General features: G+C 40.1%; 1 protein-coding gene across 1 annotated transcript in view; it reads right to left on the bottom strand.

Moving 5' to 3' along the window:
• Positions 1–10,050: 10,050 nt before the first annotated feature.
• DCLK3 (doublecortin like kinase 3) overlaps positions 10,051–21,268 on the bottom strand; it is a 30,202-nt gene continuing 18,984 nt past the window's right edge. The window contains exons 3-5 of the mRNA XM_005485881.4: positions 16,985–17,117; positions 15,966–16,133; positions 10,051–15,027 (exon numbers count right to left, since the gene is read on the bottom strand). Coding sequence (XP_005485938.3) covers positions 14,831–15,027; positions 15,966–16,133; positions 16,985–17,117 — 498 coding nt within the window. The 3' untranslated portion in view covers positions 10,051–14,830. The remainder of the gene's footprint in view (positions 15,028–15,965; positions 16,134–16,984; positions 17,118–21,268) is intronic.

Genomic DNA, 21,268 nt, shown 5'->3' with positions numbered 1-21,268 from the left:
GCAAACAGCCCACGCTGCTCAGTAAGACAGAGAACAAAATAACACATTTTATCTCCAGCATCTCCATCCACTCTCAATCTATTTGTCACTTGGGGACATGACTTACAAGACTGTCCCCTGTTCATCTCCTCTTGGATCCTTCTTTGTATTCTGAGGTGTCAGATGGCACATCAGTGACAACAGCTCTACTCATCTCAGCCATAGGCACGAATCTTGGATTTCATCTCCAAAACAGACAAGCTGAATGGGAGGTGAGAGCAAAACAGTGGCCAAAACAGCCAACTCTTCAAATTGTGAAAAACACAGGCTGCCATTTGCTGCCAAAGGGTGACTACTATATGTCGCAGACATCTTTTCACTAAAAATCCTTTCTTAGGATTTTTTTCCCTTCTGAGGGGCTGAGGCCTCAGAAACAAAATGTAAACAATGGTTATCTGCTGCTGTGGAATGGAACAGGTGGATCCATGATTAGTCTCCTGTGGATATTTGGATTTAGTGACCAGTCACGGCAGAGCTGGCTCTGGCTCTCTGTCTGAGCCGGCTGCCTTTGTTATCATTCATTCCTTTCTATTCTTAGCTTGCCATCTGAGAGGAAACCTTTCCTTCTATTCTTTTTTGTTAGTTATTATGTAACATATATATCATAAAATAATAAATCAAGCCTTCTGAATATGGAGTCAGATCTCTCTCCTCATCCTGAAAACCCCTGTGACCACTGTCACAGCTACAGGCGCGGTTTGCAATGGGAAATCATTCCAGGAAAAAAAAGGGCTGTAGAGTTTTCCAGCAGGGAAGAATTAAAGGATTCTCAGTAGGAAAAGGAGAGAAGACTACCTTCATTCAGGGTGCCAGCCCAGCTCCCACAAAGGCAGCCAAGGGCTGTAACTGAGCACTGGCTGCTGGGACAGCTGGGCCATCCCTGCTGGGAGCTCCCCCAGGGCAAACCCTCGGGACCAGAACACCAGAGAGCTTTCCCAGGGAAGCAGGCAGAAGGAAGACATCTCTGCATTTTTCCCCTGGGGAGATTTCAAACAAAACCACCTAATTTCCACACCCACCACCCATGGCAGGTATGGTACACAAAGCAAAGTTATGCCAGCACAACTGATCTCCCTGACCTCTCTTGTGCATGAGGCAAGGCATCATCAGAACCATCCTCTGGGCCACAATCTTTGCTGAGGTGGTGTCAAGAAGATTCCCATTTCAAAACTGGTCTTTTTTTCCCCTTTGGGAGACATTGTAAGAAGATATCTATATTTAAAATGTTTTTCCTGGACTAATTTCAAAATCGGGAAACTTCTGTGCATCCTGGAGAGGAACAGCTGTTGGTGTCGAAGTTCATTTGTAAATTTTTGCTGCAGCCAAGTCCAAAGCTTTACACGGAGCTCAATCCAGAGCGGAGAGCAGCATCCCAGGCTCCCCATTTCTGTGCCAAGAGCACCACCCGGTGGCATCCCCGGCCATCTCTCCCTCAGAAACCGTGATAAAACTGAAACATTTGAAGGGGAAGGAAAAATCAGAAGCCTGTAGCTGTGCAGAGAGCTGTATGGATTAGGTGGGTATAAATCCTGGAGTGCTTATTGAATGAAACCCAGCCAAAATAAGAGAAAATTTAAAAATCCTGTGTTACAGGTGTCTTGAAGAAGAGGAAAGAGTCACAGAGTGGGTTTTGCTGGGACCAGGTGAATGTGCAGGGCTGCAGAGGCTTTGGGAGAGGGAGAGCAAGCCATGGTCCTGCTGTGGCTGACACTTTCCTCCTCCTCCAGCACCTTGCCTCTCCAGACAGCAGCCCTGCTGCTCGTGGGGGGCCAGTACCAGCCCCCCAAAGGTGCTGCACTGCACAGCAGCTGTCCTTGCTCCCTGCACCCCCAGCAAGCCACGACAGCTCTGGTACTGCTGACCTGGCCAGTGACAGGCCACCACCTCCCCTTTCCTACCCTCCCTTCACTATCAGTTTACTCCTAACCAGTGTGTTTAACAGGGTCACATCAAGTTTTTGTGGAGCCTTGATGATCCGGAGGCCTAAAAGAGAGGATCACATGTTCATGAGTAATTTTCCATATACTGCTCACAGGCTTTGGCTGCAGTTGTGCACTCATTGGGTTCCCTGGGGCACACTCACCAGAGAAGACTTCCCAGAGCGCTTTGGGGTTTCTGTGTGCATCCTCCTGCTGCCTGGAGCAGGAATACATGAAATAATTCAGTGCTGGCAAGGAAGCCAGCCCTGTGGGAAACAATTTATACAAGGGTTATTGGCTCTTAATGGGAATCTTTGGGAAGAAAAGGAAAATGTACACTTCTATTTGGATGAAAAAGGAGCATGTCCATATAACAAATATTCCCAGTAGCTATGCCCATGTGCAAAGGATAAGAAAGGTCCATTGCTTTTAGTACTCTGTTTTGAAGGTCTTATATAAGAGCTGAATGGATCAGAGAGAAAATTAGAGAGTGTTGAAAAAAGTCATGTTCTGCCTGGCACTATAGACCTTCTCAAGCAGGCAAGTGAACTCACCAGCTACCTGAAATATTAACAAATAAAAAGAGCTCACCACAATATGAGCAGGAAGGAGGCAAGGGTCAGACATGGCTAATTTGAGAGCGAGCAGCCTACACCAAAAGCCCATGGGCCCAGCCTGGCAGCACAGCCTGATGTGTAGGACTGGGTCACCCAAGGCACCTTTAGCTCAAAGATCAAAAGCCACCTGTCAGCTGAGACAACCCTTCACCTCTCTTCCTGCTCTCATTTCTTTTATTTTCCTCATGGGTTTAGGAAGAGCACTTTGTCTCCTCTGCAGACAGAGCAGCTGGCAGGTCACACAGCCACGGCTATGAAAAATACTCCAAATGTGGGATGAATACATCCAGCATATACTTGTCCTGCTTATCTTCTGGATGTCACTTTGTCTAAATACAGTTGCACCATGAGAGGTGTTTTCTTGCTAAAATATCAAAGCTGCTTTAGTAAAGACAGAATTACCGAAAAGGCTCTTCACTTCCAGAGACACTTCAAGACACCACAGCACTGTAAACCTTTATCATTTTAATAGAAAAATCCTCTCAATTGTTGTGTATTGTGAGCAGTATATTTTCTGGTACAAGTCAGCATCACTGGAAAAAATGAGATAAGTCCACATGCATGAAGGTGTTGTGTAACAAAATGTAGTGTCACTTTCATTTCCTAAAATTGCAAGGGCCCAATTTTATTGAGAGACACTGGAAATTGAAGCCCACACTAATTAGAAATCTAGAGTGATATTGCCTGTGTACATACTTCTTTCCAGGTTTACCAGATGTTTGATGAACATTATCTAAATTATCTATCTTATGCTTTAAGCTCTTTGGAAATGTATTCAATTATTTTTGTTTAACCACCCTTCCTTTGTTCATAAGAAATGGGTGAACACAAAAGGAACATCTGTGTTTAAAACATAGTAACATTATTGGATTTGACTTTGACATAAAGATTCTTGATATTACAATATACAAAGCAGCATTTTCACCTGTTAATACAGCTTTGTGGGTCATGTCCTACTGTAGACATCCTTTTTCAAAAATTTTTTTTCCATCTGAAATGAATTTCATATTGCAGTCCTTGTCAGCTTGAAACTACAGCCATATCTCTTTTTCAAAGCTGTTTGCAGATTTTAGAAAGGGATGCAGGCAAAAAGATGGTTTCTCTGCAGCGCTTGCAAAAAAATTACCTGCTGTTTACTTTCACTATGGATTTCTACAAGGATTGCTTTCAGTAGTGAAATTTTGAAGAATGGCATTGAATTTTTTTATTGTTTCTAAGATTCTACTTATACATCCCCTACCACCACGAAGAAAGTCTCTGGATGCTGCTCCATAGAAGGTATTTTAAACAGTCTTTGTTAGACCCCCTTCTTCTTAAACCTTATAGCACTCATCTAAGAAAAGTAGCTAAAATATTCATTAAAAGTACCACTAAAACTCAGTTCTCAGAAGTGTTTCTCCAGCAGCAATATCCCAAGCTATAAGGGTTTGCTTGTGTTGAAGCTACACAGAAAGGAATGAGACTAGTGCAAAATAGGAGGAAAAAGACCCAATCTGGAAAGTGTTTGTACATTACACACAGCTCTGTAATGAGGCAAAGACAGTGAAGGAGGGTGAAAAATTAATTCCAGCATAGACAGCAGTCCCACTGCAGCCTTGATCAACACTGTCGATGACTGAGACAAGGACAGGATCCTTTTCCTTAAGGATTATTTTCAAGATCAGGCTTGCCAGTGGCTATAAGGAATGCCACAGGAATCTTACCTTGGCAGAAGAGAGAGGTGTGACTCCCTAAAACAATTTCTAGTCCCCTGAAGTGTCACAGAAAATGTCTGGAGGAGACATGGCACAAAAGACCACAGCACGACATCTCTTTGAGACTGGGAGTTTCCCTTTGCAACACCTGTCAGCTCAGGTCTCCCATTTGCAACTTTTTCCCCTTCTCCACACCCCCATGGCAATGTGGGCCTGCAACCCATATAGACACTAACTATCATTCAACACCACAGAAAAAAAGTGTTGTTAGAATCATAGAATGGTTTGGGTCAGAAGAGATCCCTAAAAATCATCTCATTTCAAAATGCCAGCCTCCTGCAAGGTGCAGAGGGCAGCTGTCATTCTCTAGACAAGGTGCAGATGACAGAGTGGGAATTCAAGCAGAGAGTAGCATCCCTCAGTGCCTCACTGCTCTCCTTGATTCTGCCACTCGTTGCTACTACTAGGGATTTTCTCTTTGAATTTCTCCTTTTGAAACCAACCCATTTACACAGACTGACTGTTTAATTCTAGGTTATTCGAGCCTCTTTGAAGATACTTTGCAGCAATGGAAAAATAACTCCTGTCTCCCCAGCTGCTTTTAAAACCACCACTGACAATTGTCCTTGCTTTTCCTTGGCTGACGATTTCCTCTTGCAATATTTTTCTCCCTGCATAATTCTCTTCCCCAGGCTAACCTTTCTTAAACAGAACTTACTTGAGGGAATCTACCCAATTAGACATTTAGATCAATTAGTGTGATTGACAGGAGGATTAAGTCTAGCATATTCTTGATTGCAGACACAAACACTCAGCTGGAAGAAATACCTGCCTCACATAAGGGCTTGCTGAGTCTTAATTAGTTAATGTTTGTGAAGAGCTTTGAACACATGAAGTGCTGTACCTGCTCTGTTATTCTCTTGTTCCTAGTAATGGAGGCTTCAAATTTGGACATGGCAAAAACAAGGATGGCAGACAGGGACCTTGACCCAATGCCACAGCTGTGGGAGAGGACAGTGATGTCTGGCAGGGCTTTGCTCTAGCTAAATATCTCTGCTGCTCTGTGCTCATGAAGCCTCTCTCATTTCTCTGCAGGATGGCAGCAGCTCCTGACCTCCAGAACTCACACCAGGACTTTCCCCACTCTGGAACCACACCAGCATCAGATCAGCAGGCAGGGCATGAGTGAATTCTGGATCCCAGTTGTTCTGCATCCTGTTCTCCAGCACTCTTCCCAGGAAGGAATTCAGGTTGTCTGTCCTTTTAAAGAAGTGCCATTCACTAAGGCATCAAGGCACTCACTCCTAATAAATAAACAAGAGCTCAAGTTTGTGGGGGCCTTTGAGGCTGCCCAAAAGCAGCACTGGTATTATTACCAGCTAACACACAACCAGGAAATCTTCACATTTACAGAAAATCTCTGCACACCTCAGCAATACAAAAGATCTCTTTTTCAAAGAAGCATACGTAAAGTGTCACCCTGAAAACCTTAACTTCTCTGGTTATATGGGCTTAAACACAGATTTAGTTTTGCGAGTTGTATGCTTCACCAAAAAAGACTACACCTGAAAATCAGTAAAACAACTAAGTGTATTAATTAATATACCAATGAAAATAAGTAGGTTTTTTCAGCCCACACAGAACAGCCCACTTACTCAAATTGCAAATGTGTACACACATGTGAACTGAAAAACTTTAAGTTTGGGACTCACAAAATATAGTTTGGACTGGCATTAAAATAAATCCTCAGAATCCAACCATCGCAGCATGCCAGTAAGGAGATTTCCATCTAAAAAACAAAGCTGTCCCATCCTTACCCTTTCTCTGTCAGCCCATTTGACATTGAAAACAAATGGAACAACAGTCAGTCCTGGTGCTTTACCTTGCCAGAATGAAGCAGCTGAATTCTTTGTCTGCTCTCCTCCCAGAATCCCTTGTGCAGGTGTAGCATTCACATTCTCTGAAAAATCCCTTTGCCCAGGATTTTTCTCCTGGGAAGCTGAGAAGCCTCAGAAAAAAGAAAACAATTCTTATCTCATTTGCTTCTCCTCTGTTTTGCTCATGTGGAATGTGTTTGGAGATTGTTTACCCACAGATGATTGTTTCATTGGATTCTGGTGTGAGTTGTTTTGGCTCATTGGCCAATCAGGGCCAAGCTGTGTCAGGGCTCTGGAAAGAGTCACAAGTTTCATTATTATCTTTTTAGCATTGAGTAAGTATCCTTTCTGTATTCTTTAGTATAGTTAGTATAGTATTCTTTAATATAATATAGTATCATAAAGTAATTAATTAACCTTCTGACTAAGTCAGATGCATCATTCCTGCCTTTGTCAGGACATTACCAGCAAATACAACACACAGGATCTGTCCAAAAGTTCATCCCAAGTCCCCCTGATGAAGGCTGTTTAGGTTTTGGTAGAATTCATAAAAGTCCCATCACTGATTCATTAAAACAATGACCTGAAGACATTGTCTTTGCCAGCGCATTTTGAGTAATTGCTGAGGATTTTTTCTGCTGTGAGGAGAAGTAGTAATGCTGGCAGATAGCCCCAGGAACCAACACAACAGAGGGCACACACAGAATTCACACTGATACCATTAAAACATGTGAGCACACACACAGGCTGTAAACCTGAAAAGCCTCAAGCAATCATTATTTCCAGCTAAGGGGAAAAAGTCTCCATCACCATCTCTAATCAATTTTAACAGAGGAATGCCCTCAGAAACACCAGCAAATGCTTCAATTTCAAAACATACATTTTTGAAGATGCTCATGAAGGAATCTTTGCTACTGGCAATACATAGGAACTAAGTTTAGTGTCACAGAAATACAACACTAAATGTTTTTTTTCCTTAAAACCTGGATTAGCAAGCAGCAGAAAATATTCTAAACAAGGGTAGGATTCTCAAGGCAAAAGCCTTGTACCATTGTACCATATGTACGGTACAAAAACCTTGTACCATAAATTATACCATTGTTTCTCAGGAAGCGATAATCTAAAACCTACATTTGTGTCTTTTAAGATTCCTAACATCAAAGCTTAAAAAAATACTAAAATAAATATTCTATCATAAAATAAGTACAGGTTCACTTTCAGCAACCATCACATTCAGTGGTTTCTTTTGGAGTTTAGAGAACCAATTCTTTTTCCTCGTCATTAAGGGATTTATCTGAATACCCTTGTTCTAGTTTTCCTGATATATCCTGCTGCCTTTCCCCAGGTAAGTCTGCACCTAAACACAGGTTTTGGAATATTCTGATTTTGTAAACTTACCAGTTATCAGCCAATAATTCATGTAAGGCTTCAGCTGTTAGGAGGAGTTTATTACTGTCACTAACATCCTTCTCTAACTTCTGTCCCTTCAACATTAACTGTGTGAGTTATGAAACCATGTAAAAATAAACTTCCATAAAATTCTCCTGTGGATGAATAATTGCTCAAAGTGACTTACATGGTGGAGCAGTTTTGCTCTTATTTATTTTAAGGGATTCTTCTCCTATCCTGTCATTAGAAAATTATGATCCAGGTGAGGTAATCCAGTGGTTGCCATAGTATCTGCATGGAATCAGCTATTCCCAGACACACAGAAGTAGCTGGGGAACCACCACAGGAATGTCAGACACCAGCAAAGGCAGACATTTTTTATTTCACTCATGAAGCTCTGGTAGATTTGTCTACAGCATTGATTTACTTCAGAAAATAAAACATTTTACAAAAAGGTTATGTTTTCCTTCAGCTTTTCCTCCTGTTTTATTTTCCACTTCTTTCTTTCAGAATTTTGTTTCAAATCACAAGGGGCTATTTAATATGGTGTCTCTCCCTCTTTCTTTATTTGAAGAAATAATGCCTTAACAGGACACACGCTGGCTTTAAGCCAAACAGCCAACATGCTCCCATTTTCAAGAACAATTTTATGCTTCCAGTGGAAACACTGGTCAATAATACATTTTTCATCCATCACTCACCATGTGAGCAATATTTTGGCCAATATGTTTCCAGGCAAGCTGAAATTATTAAGATGTATTCAACCCATTTAGTTTCAGCCTTACACTAGGCACAAAAGTTTCTTCTGAGCTGTTAAATAATACATTTTTATGCTGTAGCAGTGCCATGTCATTGAAACTCAACATTGCAAGCTGGGTAGTTGCAAATGCTTAGGTTCACAAAACTGAACTCTTCTTGAAAATCCAGCAATAACGTTTTCTTGACAATTTACCATAGCAGTTAACAGTCATACACTTCCATTTTCTAGGCAAATTATCTTCATTGCCGAAATCCTTTATGTTAAACACTATATAAAATGTTTTATGCTGCAATTCTTCATGGGAAATGCCTTCTTACAGTAGAATGGTTGTCACTGAAATTCAGAAAGCTTTATAAAGACAGCAATGACAATTCAGAAATAATCTTTCATATGATTAACTGCATTTTTCCAGTGGTTATAAGGAGCACCCCTTTTTCAGACCTACACTCCTTATCCAATCTAGCAATCTCACAAAGCTCCAATTTCAGTACTTGCTCAGTCCTACCAAGGTACTTCATGTTCTCACTGCACCAAATATTCTTATTGCTTTATTTTTTTTTTTTATTTCTTATTGCTTTAATTGCTGAAACACTCTGGGAATAATTCCTGTATTTCTCTGGTTTTTAAAATGCTTCCAGCTCTTCATATCAGTTTCTGAATTTGGAAAACAAAATATATTTCCAATGACAGTTTAAGGTTATTAGCTTTACTTTTTCTGATTTTCCAATTGCTACTTTGTCAAAACAGTTCTAATTTGAAAAGAAAAAAATCTACAAGAATACATCTGATTTTTATGATAATCACACAAATTTGTTGCACTGCTAGACTCTGCCTTCAACTGCTTCTGACACAGAAAACACATCTGAATCCCACTCCTAACAGCAAAGCATTAAATCAGATTTAATTAGCTGCCTATAGAAATTGTTAAAATGAAGTGCAATAAATTCGTGTGATTATCATAAAAGTCAGTCATTCCAAAGAGTGTACTGTTGTTCTTAGAGTAACGAGGAGGCTGTGATGTCTTTAAGGACCAATATGCAATAAAATTTTCTCCCTGGCATCCACTTTGTCACACATGCTCACATGCAGAGAAGGTAGCTTCTTCAAAAACACCATCAATATCCTAGACACAATTTTATTTCCACTGCTTCAGGAGATACTGCAGGCGTGCAGGAAAATACCATTTTTAATAACAGAACTGAAATGTACACAAGTCACTAAGAAACGGTCTCCTTTGAAAAAGCCACTTTTTGCAAGCAACTCCATTTCAAATAGAATGCCTGTTTCCACAAAGAAAGCAAACCTTTTTCTAAACAAACTTGAATTTTACAGAAAATGATTTAATGATGGGAGAAATCAATCCTGTATGCATTAAGCATAAGTGAAGCTGAGTCTGCTTGTTGTGATGGCTCTAACAGCCCAGCTTGTAAGAACAAGACAATATGGGACAAAAAATGCCCCAATGTCTCAGCTCCAGTTCTGCAAAGATTTGTGCTGATTTTAATGGGATTACATGCAGCAGCAAAGAAAAACACAGCTGTAAGTATTCAAAGGACTGCAGCATTAGAACAGGTTGTGCTACTCATAAATGAAGGTATACACAATACTTACCAAAATTGCAAACCTTTTAAAACAAGCATTTCCAACTAGATACATTGCCAGAAGTTTAAAAAAAAACAAAACAAAACAAAACAACTCAAAATACTTGGCCACACATTTGTTTCCCAATTTATTGGAAAGAACTGAAACGTAACATTTACTGTATAATTTACCTTTATTGGAGGTCAGGGGGAGGAATAACAACTTTTCTGCTGAAGTCTACAATGTATTTTAATTTAGAAAATTACACCTTCAGCCAAAGTTACAAATAAACCATATTGTAGAACAAACAGTGCCATTATACACTGTCAGCCCAGTTAAAGTGCCCATAATTCCTTTCAGGAACAAGAACGTCAACAGTGAAGTATTAGTCGTGGACTTAAAAAACACAGAAAAATGCATGCCCAGAAACATAAAAAGCATTTTCCTTAAGTTGCTTAAATTAAAAGAAATCCAGGTGACAGAAGAAATTATAGGAAAAATATTTAAGAATGTTACTTAGGTGTCTTTGGGAAAATCACTTTATAATCACAGCAAATTTACAATCATTTCAAGCAGACTGAATACCTCCCCAAATCTGGGTACTTGCCAAAAAGCTAGAAGTTGACTCCTGAAAGTTCACTTTAACGAGAGGACCAAACCCCAAGAGGCCTAAGCTCAGGAGATAACATCCCACTATCCCTCCATCACCTTACAGCCAAAAATTGCAGTAACAGAGATTAGGAACTCTGGTAGGAAATCCACCTATAATTCCAGTCAGAAACGTGGTGGCTGATTTGATGGTGTTTGAGTCCAGCTATTGCACACAGCTGCCAAACAATCTTAGATTAAGAAGGTCCCTGAATAAAAGTCTGTGTCTTAGAGGAAACAGTCTCAGCTGTACTGCCAAGCTTCAAACACAGGTCTCCTGGGCACACATTTTTAAATATTAGGAGACTAAATATATGAGCAATGACCAAATTCCCATTGTACATTTTCAGGCAGTTATGCACCATGCAGTGCGAAGCACCGGTCTTTTGCAGTTTTACATGCCTAAACACTTCCGAAATTTTTTGCTCATTCCCATTTCTAAGGCCAGAATTTCCTGAAGGAAAGCATATTAACATGTGAAGATTTCACCACGTTTCAATAATGGGAGTGATCCAAGGGGATAAGAGGCCAATGACAGGAGGCAGATGACAGGTGATAGAAAGTATGTAGGTGAGATCTAGGGCCAATGAAATGTGATAGCATGTGGGAAAGTGAAGAAGCTGACCTTGGTGGCAAACAGAGGGGATATCCAGGGACCACTTTATCTTCAGGCAGTTGAAAAGCTAAAAAAGCAACTCTGTCTATCAGGCATGTGTTTTACTACAAAATGAAACACTGATGACTCAATTCTATATGACTGGATCTTTGTGCTTGCTTCAAGTCTGAGGACATGAAAATATGCAATCATGCTTAAAAGCTGCAACCAACTAAAGAAGGGCCAAGTCAATGATTAAGGATGATGGAGAGCTTCTGGTTTCTAAAAGAAGAATATTTTTTGAATAGTCAATACCAGATAAAGAAATAACCCTGGAATAACTATAACTTGATCAGGATCTCCATTATGAGTTAGGAACCAAACAATATATTTTAAGAGGGGTGAAAGGATTCTTACTCAGCTGATTTGCTAAAGCTTGCAGCAAACAAACAGGTTCTTGCCTTCTATTGCCTTAGACCCAGCAAATCCTCTGGAAGCAGAACTTTCCTGTTGAGGTCTGCAATATTAATTAATATTTTGTACTTAGCTCTTGGGGGTCGGGTCGGGTTGTTTTTCCTGGTGATATATTCAAACTCTCTTCATTGTTAGTATTTATTAGATGAGGACACCATAACTTGTTTTATTTTCAGTGGAATACAAAAGCCATATGAGAATCTAATCCACAAGGACTAAGGAAGGGCAAGAAGGGATATTTCTTCTTCCTAACAAATCAGCAAGAATCTGCTGAGTCTATAATCTCCCCCGGCTTTGAGCTTCCTCAGACATACTGTAGAGAAAGGAACCAATCAAGAAATGAAAAAAAAAGGGGAAGGTGACTCCAGAACCTAAGGATACAATACACATTAGAAAAACCTCAGGAAAGGAAGAACAGTGAAAATCGTCAATCACAGAGTGTGAACATGGTTCATATATTAGAAACCCTCTTAAAGAGCATAAAGATCAGGTCTGCATTGGAATCTCACACAGAGGGAAAAGAAAAGCCTGAGAAAAGGCAGTAGGAGACGAGAGGGGATTTTCACCATTTTTTTGTCTTAGTCCTGCCTAATATTACTTTCAACACCAGCAAGCAAAGCTTGAGGCTGAGCTCTCCAAAATCATATGAGTTTTCATTGCTACAAATAAATTAAACCATAATGTTTGGGGACCTGGACTCCATTGGACAGCACAGAGGCAGAGCAAGAACAGTGGAAGCAACAAGAGAAAAGAAGGAATAATGAAGTAGGAGAGAAAGAAAGAAGTAAAAACCCTGAGAAGCACCTGGAAGCTTTTTCAGCCTCCAACCTGAAGGAGGAGGGCCTAGTGGCACACATCTATTAGCAACAGTGACAAACCTGTGCCTCAGCACTGCCACAGCAGCATCTGTACCTACAGATACCCTGCAGTGACCACCGGGCACAGACCATGTTCAGCCTGTCTGGAACACAGAGAACGGGAAAGAAAAACAAAATCATTGAAAAAATAATTACTTTTATAATCATTACAAGCAAATTCTCCATCTTCTGCACTATGAATAAGGCTGCAAACAGGTTCTTAAAGGTGAAAAAGGCAACTTGTAACACAATCTCCAAACTTTCAGATTCATTGTTGATTAAATACTTTTTGTCACTTCAGACTTTATTCCTAAACAACTATATTAAAAATAAGATAGTTACAAAATATAATATTGCACATCAGAAGCTATTTTTCCACAGTTTCCTATCCAAAATAGACTTAAATTGACAGAGGATACATTATTACTAGTACTCAATTACAATGTAATGCTTTTATAGTATTAGCTTACATTAGGTTCCCTTCACTCAGGGAAGCACTTAAATCCATTCTTGTTTTCAGGAAAAGGAAAAGTCTTCCTGACTCAGAGACTCCAAAGCAGAAGTATGACATATCACAGAGCTACTACTTGGGCATACAGAAAAGATTTGATTGGTTTGTTCCACCAATTCTTGAACTCCACAGCAAGTCTTATTCCAGTAAGTATTAGAAATAAGCTAATTCAATTTAAAGTGCAATTCTCCTTTGAGTCAAGTGATCTCTACTGTTATACATAATTCTTGCAGAAAAACAGTCACAAGATGAAACAGAAACGTGATGACAGCACCCTACACTTTTTGGTTATTCAGCAAGTTCACACAAAATATTAGCACTCACCAAAAAATAATATTCTGGTTTTATATAGTTGTGAAAATGTTCCACTAATTCTGAAATGCTTCTGACATTTCTCACTATGAAATACATAGGCAGAGCAGCAGCTCTCCAAGTGTAAAATACCTTCCTTCATTTCTACAGGCTGTGTATTCAGTGCCAGCACCACTGACATTCTAACATCAATATTATTTGCTAACACATAGAACTTGAGGACAAAGAATTATAAAATGGAAAACTCAAGTGCTTTTTTAATTTAATTAATTAACCAAAAGTTCTGAGATTCAAAAGCTGGTCTAGGTCATGGCCCCTCTCTGGGCTGTAATATTCCCCCACAGAATTTCTTTAAAACTGCATCCAATAAAAATATTAAAAACCACATGCAATAGAGCATCTGATGCTTCCCCTGGGAGACCTTTCCACAGCCAACAAGTTGTTTTTCCTCAAGCTGGATTTTCATTTAATTTCATCGCATTGCCTATTCTCATGGAAGCAAGGAGAAAAGGTCACAGGAAGGGCAAGAGATGGAAAAACCCAACCAAACAAACAAAACAATTGCTAAACTACACTGAAAAAGTGTGATGATTAAAGGGGAACTATGAAGGCAAGGGTTAACTTTAGTCCCAACTTCCAAGTTTTTTCTTTTCCACCAGCATGGAAAAGTCACAGATGCACATGGATGCCTCCAAGAGGGAAAAAACTTAACATGGAAAATTGACTGAGTTACCATTCCATAACTGTGATTTTGGGAAAAGAAGCAAAGTGCCCTTAAAACTGCTTAACTTCCTACTTGCCCAGAGGAGGAAGAAAACCTCTTTGAAACTTGTTATTATTTGAATCTTGAAAAGGTATCAGCCATATCTTCCATTTTCTAAAAACAAATGAAACCTACATAGTAGACAGCACCACCTTCTTGTAACAGGAACATTGTACCATCTATTACCCTGAACAACAAGTGTGAAAGATGTCACCAAAGGAGATATCACAAAACATAAGATTTAGTCAATAAGGGTTTGTATTCCCCCACAACCTAATAAATACAGTATCTGTCTGTTCATTTAACATTTCCTACAGCTCAACAATTTATTTACTTTTTATTCTTCCTTCTCTGTGGCTAGAAGGAATTAGTGAAAAGACTCTTTAAAGAATTAGTGCAAGACAGGTATGCAGACAGCTATTTTGAAAACATTACAAACACAAAACTCCTGGAGGATATCATACAAAAATGATGAGAGAAGATTCACCACTAGTGTGAGTCACAGAAGCAAACGTTTGTAAAAGATGTAAAAGCCCTAATCAGCACTTAAAGAAAAAGAACAGACGCCCTCCAGAATTTATCTAGTCCCTGCTGCTTTCAACAGAGAGAAAGCAAGTAACATCAGAGGAGGTGGATGTGAATTTGATCTCTGTCCTTCAGAATCTCAGAATCAAAAAAAAAAGGCATGGCAATAGCCACCAACAGCTACACATTAAATTCCCAATTCATTTAGAAAAGAAAACATTAATGATTTGTTAATCAATAAAAAGAAGACAAAATGAGCTTGAAAGATTTCATGTGCCCTCATCAACAACTTCCTTTCGGCGCTGGGCCCGGAAATGGCGCTCGATGTTGATTGTCACCTCCCTCTGCAGATTCCTGCTGTTGGTTTTGCCGGCTGTTCTGATCCAGGGGTGCTGAAGTACCTGACGTGCTGTGTAGCGCTTCTGGGGATCCACTATCAACAGCCTGGTGATGAGGTCTTTTGCTGCTATTATGGAAGAAAGCAAAGGAGAGAGGGGTGAAGCACGGTGGTGTGCAACATGCTCCAGGATGTGCAATCCTGTGCAATCTGCTTCAGCAGGGTTTTTGAAACACATCACCCATTGTGGTAACTTCCAACCTTACCATTCTGTGATGGTGACAGTTATACCCACACAAAATGTCCTTCTTGCTTTTTTCATTAGTTTTACCACCGTTTTTGTAACTATCCCCAGGAGCTATTCTAAAAGCTGCAGTTAGAGTTAGTGACAGAAAATATTAAATCTCCATGACTGATGTCATTCTCCCCTTCAGAAACAGAGGAGAAAGTGAAGGGACTTTAATCTCAAAAGTGTGCTGGAGGCATCTGGCTGAGTGTTCACATTCACAGGAATGAGCACTGGTTATCTCATCTATTATGAGGCATAAATGTTGTACAATGCTGTGGAACAAGTCCTTTAAAGGACTGTACAGGCATTAAAGGAGTTCTTGGGTTTCTGATTTTGAAGAGTGCACAAAAGACACTGTACTAGCCCGTGAGAAAGAAAAAACTACTATGTGCAGACCCCACTGTCAATAGGAAATTGACACTGTGTTCTCCAGGACAACGATTTAATTCTCAACTTTTGAGATTTTTTTATAACATCTTTAAAATCTAACATAGCCCTTGAGAGTATTTTGACACCTTTTTCTGCAGAGACACATAAACAAGATGAGAAAATCCCTGCTTTTGCTTACAGAGGGAAGAACTGAGGACTCCATTACAGCATGCTGAAATAATATGCAGAAACACAGCCACTGGTAGTACCAGAGCACTAAATTCACATTTAAAGCACAGATTCACACAAGAGAGATCCATAAAACACCCCAAGTTGATCAAGCTCACTGCCCTGAAAAAAGGGAAGAAGAATACCACTTCTCAGATCTACTGTAAGTGCAGAATCTTACCTGCAGAAATATTGTCCCAGTAAGGGGACAGGAACTCGTAGTGACCCAGCTGTATGATCTGAAACAGCTCCTCTTGATCACGGTCCTGACTGCGGAAAGGGGGAAAACCGCAGAGCAGGATGTAAAGGATCACACCAGCTGCCCACATGTCTACTTCGAGGCCATAGCCTAAGGAAGAAGGGAGAAACCATGTCTTGTTTTAGAAAGAAAACTCACAACTGCAAGGGAACTGTTTCCTGGAAACAGAATGAAAAGGAAACACAGAATCTCTGCACAGTTCCTCAAAAGGAAGAGGAGTGGCTGGTACACCATGCTTACAAGCTGCCCATTATTAGCTACAGCTCTCACAGAGTCTCCTTTTTCCACAACATGTTTCACAAACACTGTCTCACAAGGCCAGTGTCAACTGGGGACTAATAGAGAAAACAGGGCACGTATTTCTAAAATAGTCATCCTCAGATTCCCTTCAAAAAAGAACTAAGAGTGCCAAGTTTCCAATGAAATTGGATATAACTGGAGATGTGCGACCCAGCTCCACAGAACAAAAGCCAGAAATAGATTTGTTTGAGTCACCAACAAAACTGACTTCTTTTCAGGTTTGAATCTTTTTGGAGATGAAATCTTTATTTGAAACGTTAAATAATTTTATGTTCACAATGACTTTGCATCACTAGGGGATTTGGAAAGTTGTTCGGATTACAGTAATGAAATGGGGCTGGCTACTCTTAGGTTATAACATGAACTTTTGGTCATTTGCCCCCCTTCAGCTATTATTATCTATGATATTTTATGGCTTATCTGCTTGGAAGTCAGCACAGACGCTAATAATGCAAATGTAACTGATGTCATGCTTGTGTTTGTTAAAAACTAAGAAAGTTTCCTTTCCCAAATTACACTGCTAGCCAACCTCCTACCCTGAAAAGATATTTCAGTAGGTTGAAACATTCTGGACTACTTCCATTATTAGAAAGTTCAGCATAATTGAAAGATTATGACAAATTAAAAATATATACACTCACCCTTCTCAGCAAGTATTTCAGGAGCAACATACGTTGGTGTTCCACAGACAGTAAATATGGGTTTTGTAACCTGCTTAGCAAGGCCGAAATCTGCCAGTTTCAGTGTAGTAGATTTATCTGCATTGTGCTGAACCTATATCCAAACAAAATATATATACACGTTTAGTCCAGATGCATTTTAAAACAGTAAAATATAAAGGAAGCAGAAAATAAACAGGAGGGAGTTCTAATAATAGTACTAATAATGGAAACAGTCTTCAGAACATGGCTCTTTTCCCCCATACACTAAGAGGGTGAATTTATTTAAGAGGATAAGTATTTATTTAAGAGGATAAGCAATTATGGAAAAAAGAAAACTTTGCTCTACAAACCTCGACACACTGCATTTCTAAGAAATTAATAGAAGGAACACAAAAAATAACTGAGAGTCAATTAAATACAGTTATTTCCTCTTGAGAAAATAAATAGTTCTTTTTCCCTGGGAAAGCAAAGAAGAATGCTGTGGACTTAAATGCAATGAGCCCATGTAAACTACTGATTTTGTTTTTTAGACCCAGATAGCAACTAAGTACCACACAACTGCTCAGTCACTCATTCCCCATCTGCCCACAGTGGGATGGGAAGGAGAACCCAAAAAACAGTGGGTTGAGATAAGAACAATTCAATAATTGAATTTATTAAAGTATAATAACAGTAGAAATGGTAACAACTATAATGAGAAGGGGGACAGGGAGAGAGAGTAAGAGCAAGAGAAAGAGAAAGGAGCAAAACCCAAGAAAAACAAGTGCTGCACAATACAATTGCTCACAGCCCACTGACCCCCAGCTCAGCCTGTCCCCCAGCACAGCCCAGCAACTCCTGGCCAACTCTCCTCAGTTTATGTACTGAGCACAAAATTCCATGGCATGCAATATGTTTTTGAGTCAGCTGCCCTGGCTATACTCCCTCCCAACTTTTGGTACACCTGCTACCTGGTAGAGCATGGGGCACTGAGAATTCCTTGACCTAGGATAAGCAGTGCTCAGCAACAACCAAAACATCAGTGTGGTATCAATGCTATCCTCATACTAAATCCACTGTACTAGCTAAAACCAAGACATAGAAAGCGTATCTCCATCATGCTGGTCTAACAACAAAATACAAACCAACAGAAGCTTTATGTTCTTTCCAAATTACTCTGCTACTCTACCTGATGCCCTGAAACGATGTTATTAATGGTCACCACGCAGCAAGAGTTACAGAAATAGGTTCATGCAGAATGACCTTCTAATTGGGTCTTTTCAGCAGTTCTCATCTCCTACATCCACCTGGCAAGTAGTCAAAACACCTTCTCCAATTCTAATTTTGTATGCACTGGTCTTTAGCGTTACTTTATAAAGCAGTTAATGAAGGGTTACTCTAAGAAATGAAATGTTAATGACATAGACAGTGGGACTGAGCCCACCCTCAGCAAGCTGGTAAGCAACACCAGGCTGAGTGATGAGTTTGACATGTCTGGAAGATGTGATGTCAACCAGAAGCACCTAAACAAGCTCAAGAAGGTTGAGCCTTGTGAGGTTCAACAAGGACAAGTGCAAGGTCCTACAACTGAGCTGGGGCAATCCCTGGTATCAATACAGACTGTGTTATAGATTGACAGCAGCCCTGAGAAGAGTAATTTGTAGTAGCTGGTGGATGAAAAACTGGAATGAGCTGGCAATGTGCAGTTGCAGTCCAGAACACCAACCATATCCTGGTTGGTGAGCAGAGCAGTGTGGCCAGCAGGGCAAGGGATGGGATTCTCCTCTGGGATGGGATTCCCTCTGCTCTGGTGAGATCCCACTGAGAGAGCCACATCCAGCTCTGGGGTCCCAGCACAGGAAGGACATGGACCTGTTGGAGTGAGTCCAGAGGAGGGCTGGGAAAGAGGGATGGATCACCCCTCCTGTGACAAAAGGCTGCAAGAGTTGTGGTTGTTCAGCCTGAAGAAGGCTCCAGACAGAATTTATTGTGGCCTTTCAATAATTAAAGTAAGACGGGGACAGGCTTTTTAGCAGGGCCTGCAGTAATAACACAAGCGGCAGTAACTTTAAACTGAAGGAGAGTAGATTCAGACTAGATACTAAAAAGAAATATTTTATTATGAAGGTAGGAAAACACTGGAACAGATTGCCCACAGAGGTGGTAGGTACTCTATCCCTGGGAATATTCCAAGTCAGGCTGGACAGGGCTCTGAACAACCTGGTCTAGTTGAGATGTCCCTGCTCATTACAAGGGCATGGGCCAGATGACTTTAAAGGTCTCTTCCAACTCAAACCATTCTAAGATTCCATATTCAAAGGCGAAGTCATTAACAATGCAGCAGTATAATTATATAAATCAGTATGCTTCATATTAGTGACTGACACTCAAATATTCTTTGAGAGGTACAAGAAGTCATTAATTTCCTTTAAATGAAAAATTGTTTGTGCCTGGAATTATGGGGAACAGGTCAACAGCTAAAATATCTACAAAAAAGCCAAGTAAACCTGGACTTGGCTTTGAATAGACAAACTGGAATGTAATGTGACAGGTATACTCTGTGCTTTAATACCTCATAGTTCACCATCATGGCTTAAGAAAACCAAGAATTCAGGATGGTCTCTATTACCAGATAACTAAAGGCATAGATGTGACAACTATTGCTCTTGTACATTACAGTTGACTAATCCCCATTAATCATCTTTATGGAAACTGTAAGCACACATCCAATTTTGATTGAGCAAAATAGGTTTGGACTTCTTGGGGTTTGTTTTTTTTTTTTTCCTTTTCTTCTTTTTAAGAGACAAAAAAGTATTGCATTACAAAATAATACAGTAAAGCCTACTAATCCCTTTTAACGTCTTTCTTAAAAAATGGACAAAACTAGGAGGAGTGAGTGATGCCCCAGAATGCTATGTGGCCATTTAGAAGGATCTCAAAATACCTGAGAGACAGGCAAGGCAAAACCTTTTGAAATTTAACAAAGACAAATGCAGGCTCCAAAACCTGGGCAGGAACAACCCATGCATCAGTACAGGCTGGGAGCTGACCAGCTGGAAAGCAGCTCTGCAGAGAAGGAGATGGGGGTCCTGGGGGACAAGAAGTTTTCCATGAACAAGCAGTGCCCTTGTGTACTCTCCTGGTTTTGATTAAGCAAAATATTTTGGCAGGGGTTTTTTGCTGCTCTTCCATTAAAAAATATTTTTCAGTATGAAACTGAAAATAAAGTTTACGACAACCATGCAGTCAAAACTTCTGCAAGAAGCTGCTAAAATGCCACAGCCATTTTCTGTATCATATTAGGAAACTATGTGACAATTTTTTGCCATAATGTACTTTGGACTCAAACTGACAAAAACGACAAAAAGAATTATAAAAGTAACACTTGCTTTGTAGAACAACATCTATCTATAGAATTTATATTCTACCAATAGGGGTAATAGTAGTAAGATGCTACAAAAATTCCCAATTGAAATGCTCAATTTTATACACAGTACAAAAATATGAGCATGAATGTATTTTCCTATTCTATATATATATATATATATATTTTATTATATAAGAAAAGCATGTCACATGGAATTTCAACTCCCTGCATGCTACTGTACTATGACAAACAATACTGAAACGTTTATATACAATGTTAGAAAACACCAAGGTCGTGGGAAGGGTGGAGAACACAATGGTCTTAATCCCAAAATCTTCAGGAGATTTCTTGCTTTGTAAAATGCACCGTTGCACTTTTTCTTTTCTCAGAATGCCAGACTCCTAATCTCCCATTACAGCACAAGGTGGCAACACAGCACCATCTGTTCTTTCAGGACAAAACCACTGAGCTCCCACTTTACATCACAAGGGAGCAGGTAGGAACAGCGGGCATGGTGGGGATATTTCCACAGCTTTGTGACAATCACTTCAGAGACAGCATGCAGCCTGTCAGCAAGCCTGAAAACCTCACCCCAGAACCTCTCAGCAGCTTCACTAACACTATGCTCAGAACAACTCAGTCAGCTCAGAGAACTCCCTTCATCCCAAACTTCCTACTGTCCGATCTACCTTTCCATCAGCTGGCATCACCTTGAGCATGCAAATATGCTTCACTGTAGAAAAAAAAGCTTCTCAGCTTCTTTTTAATCATTCCCAAGGCCAGACCACTTCCTCATAGCAGTATTACAGAAATGCACAACATGCTCAAGAGAAATCAAACCTCTGACATCCACGATATGCATTCCATGCAATGGTGAGAACAAAGCAAAAATAGTGCTGCCTGCCTATAGACTTAAT

Source organism: Zonotrichia albicollis, chromosome 1 (assembly GCF_047830755.1).
Source record: "Zonotrichia albicollis isolate bZonAlb1 chromosome 1, bZonAlb1.hap1, whole genome shotgun sequence".
NCBI lineage: Eukaryota > Metazoa > Chordata > Aves > Passeriformes > Passerellidae > Zonotrichia > Zonotrichia albicollis.
The sequence above is the reverse complement of the archived record's forward strand: the minus strand, read 5'-3'. Positions and strand labels throughout refer to the sequence as shown.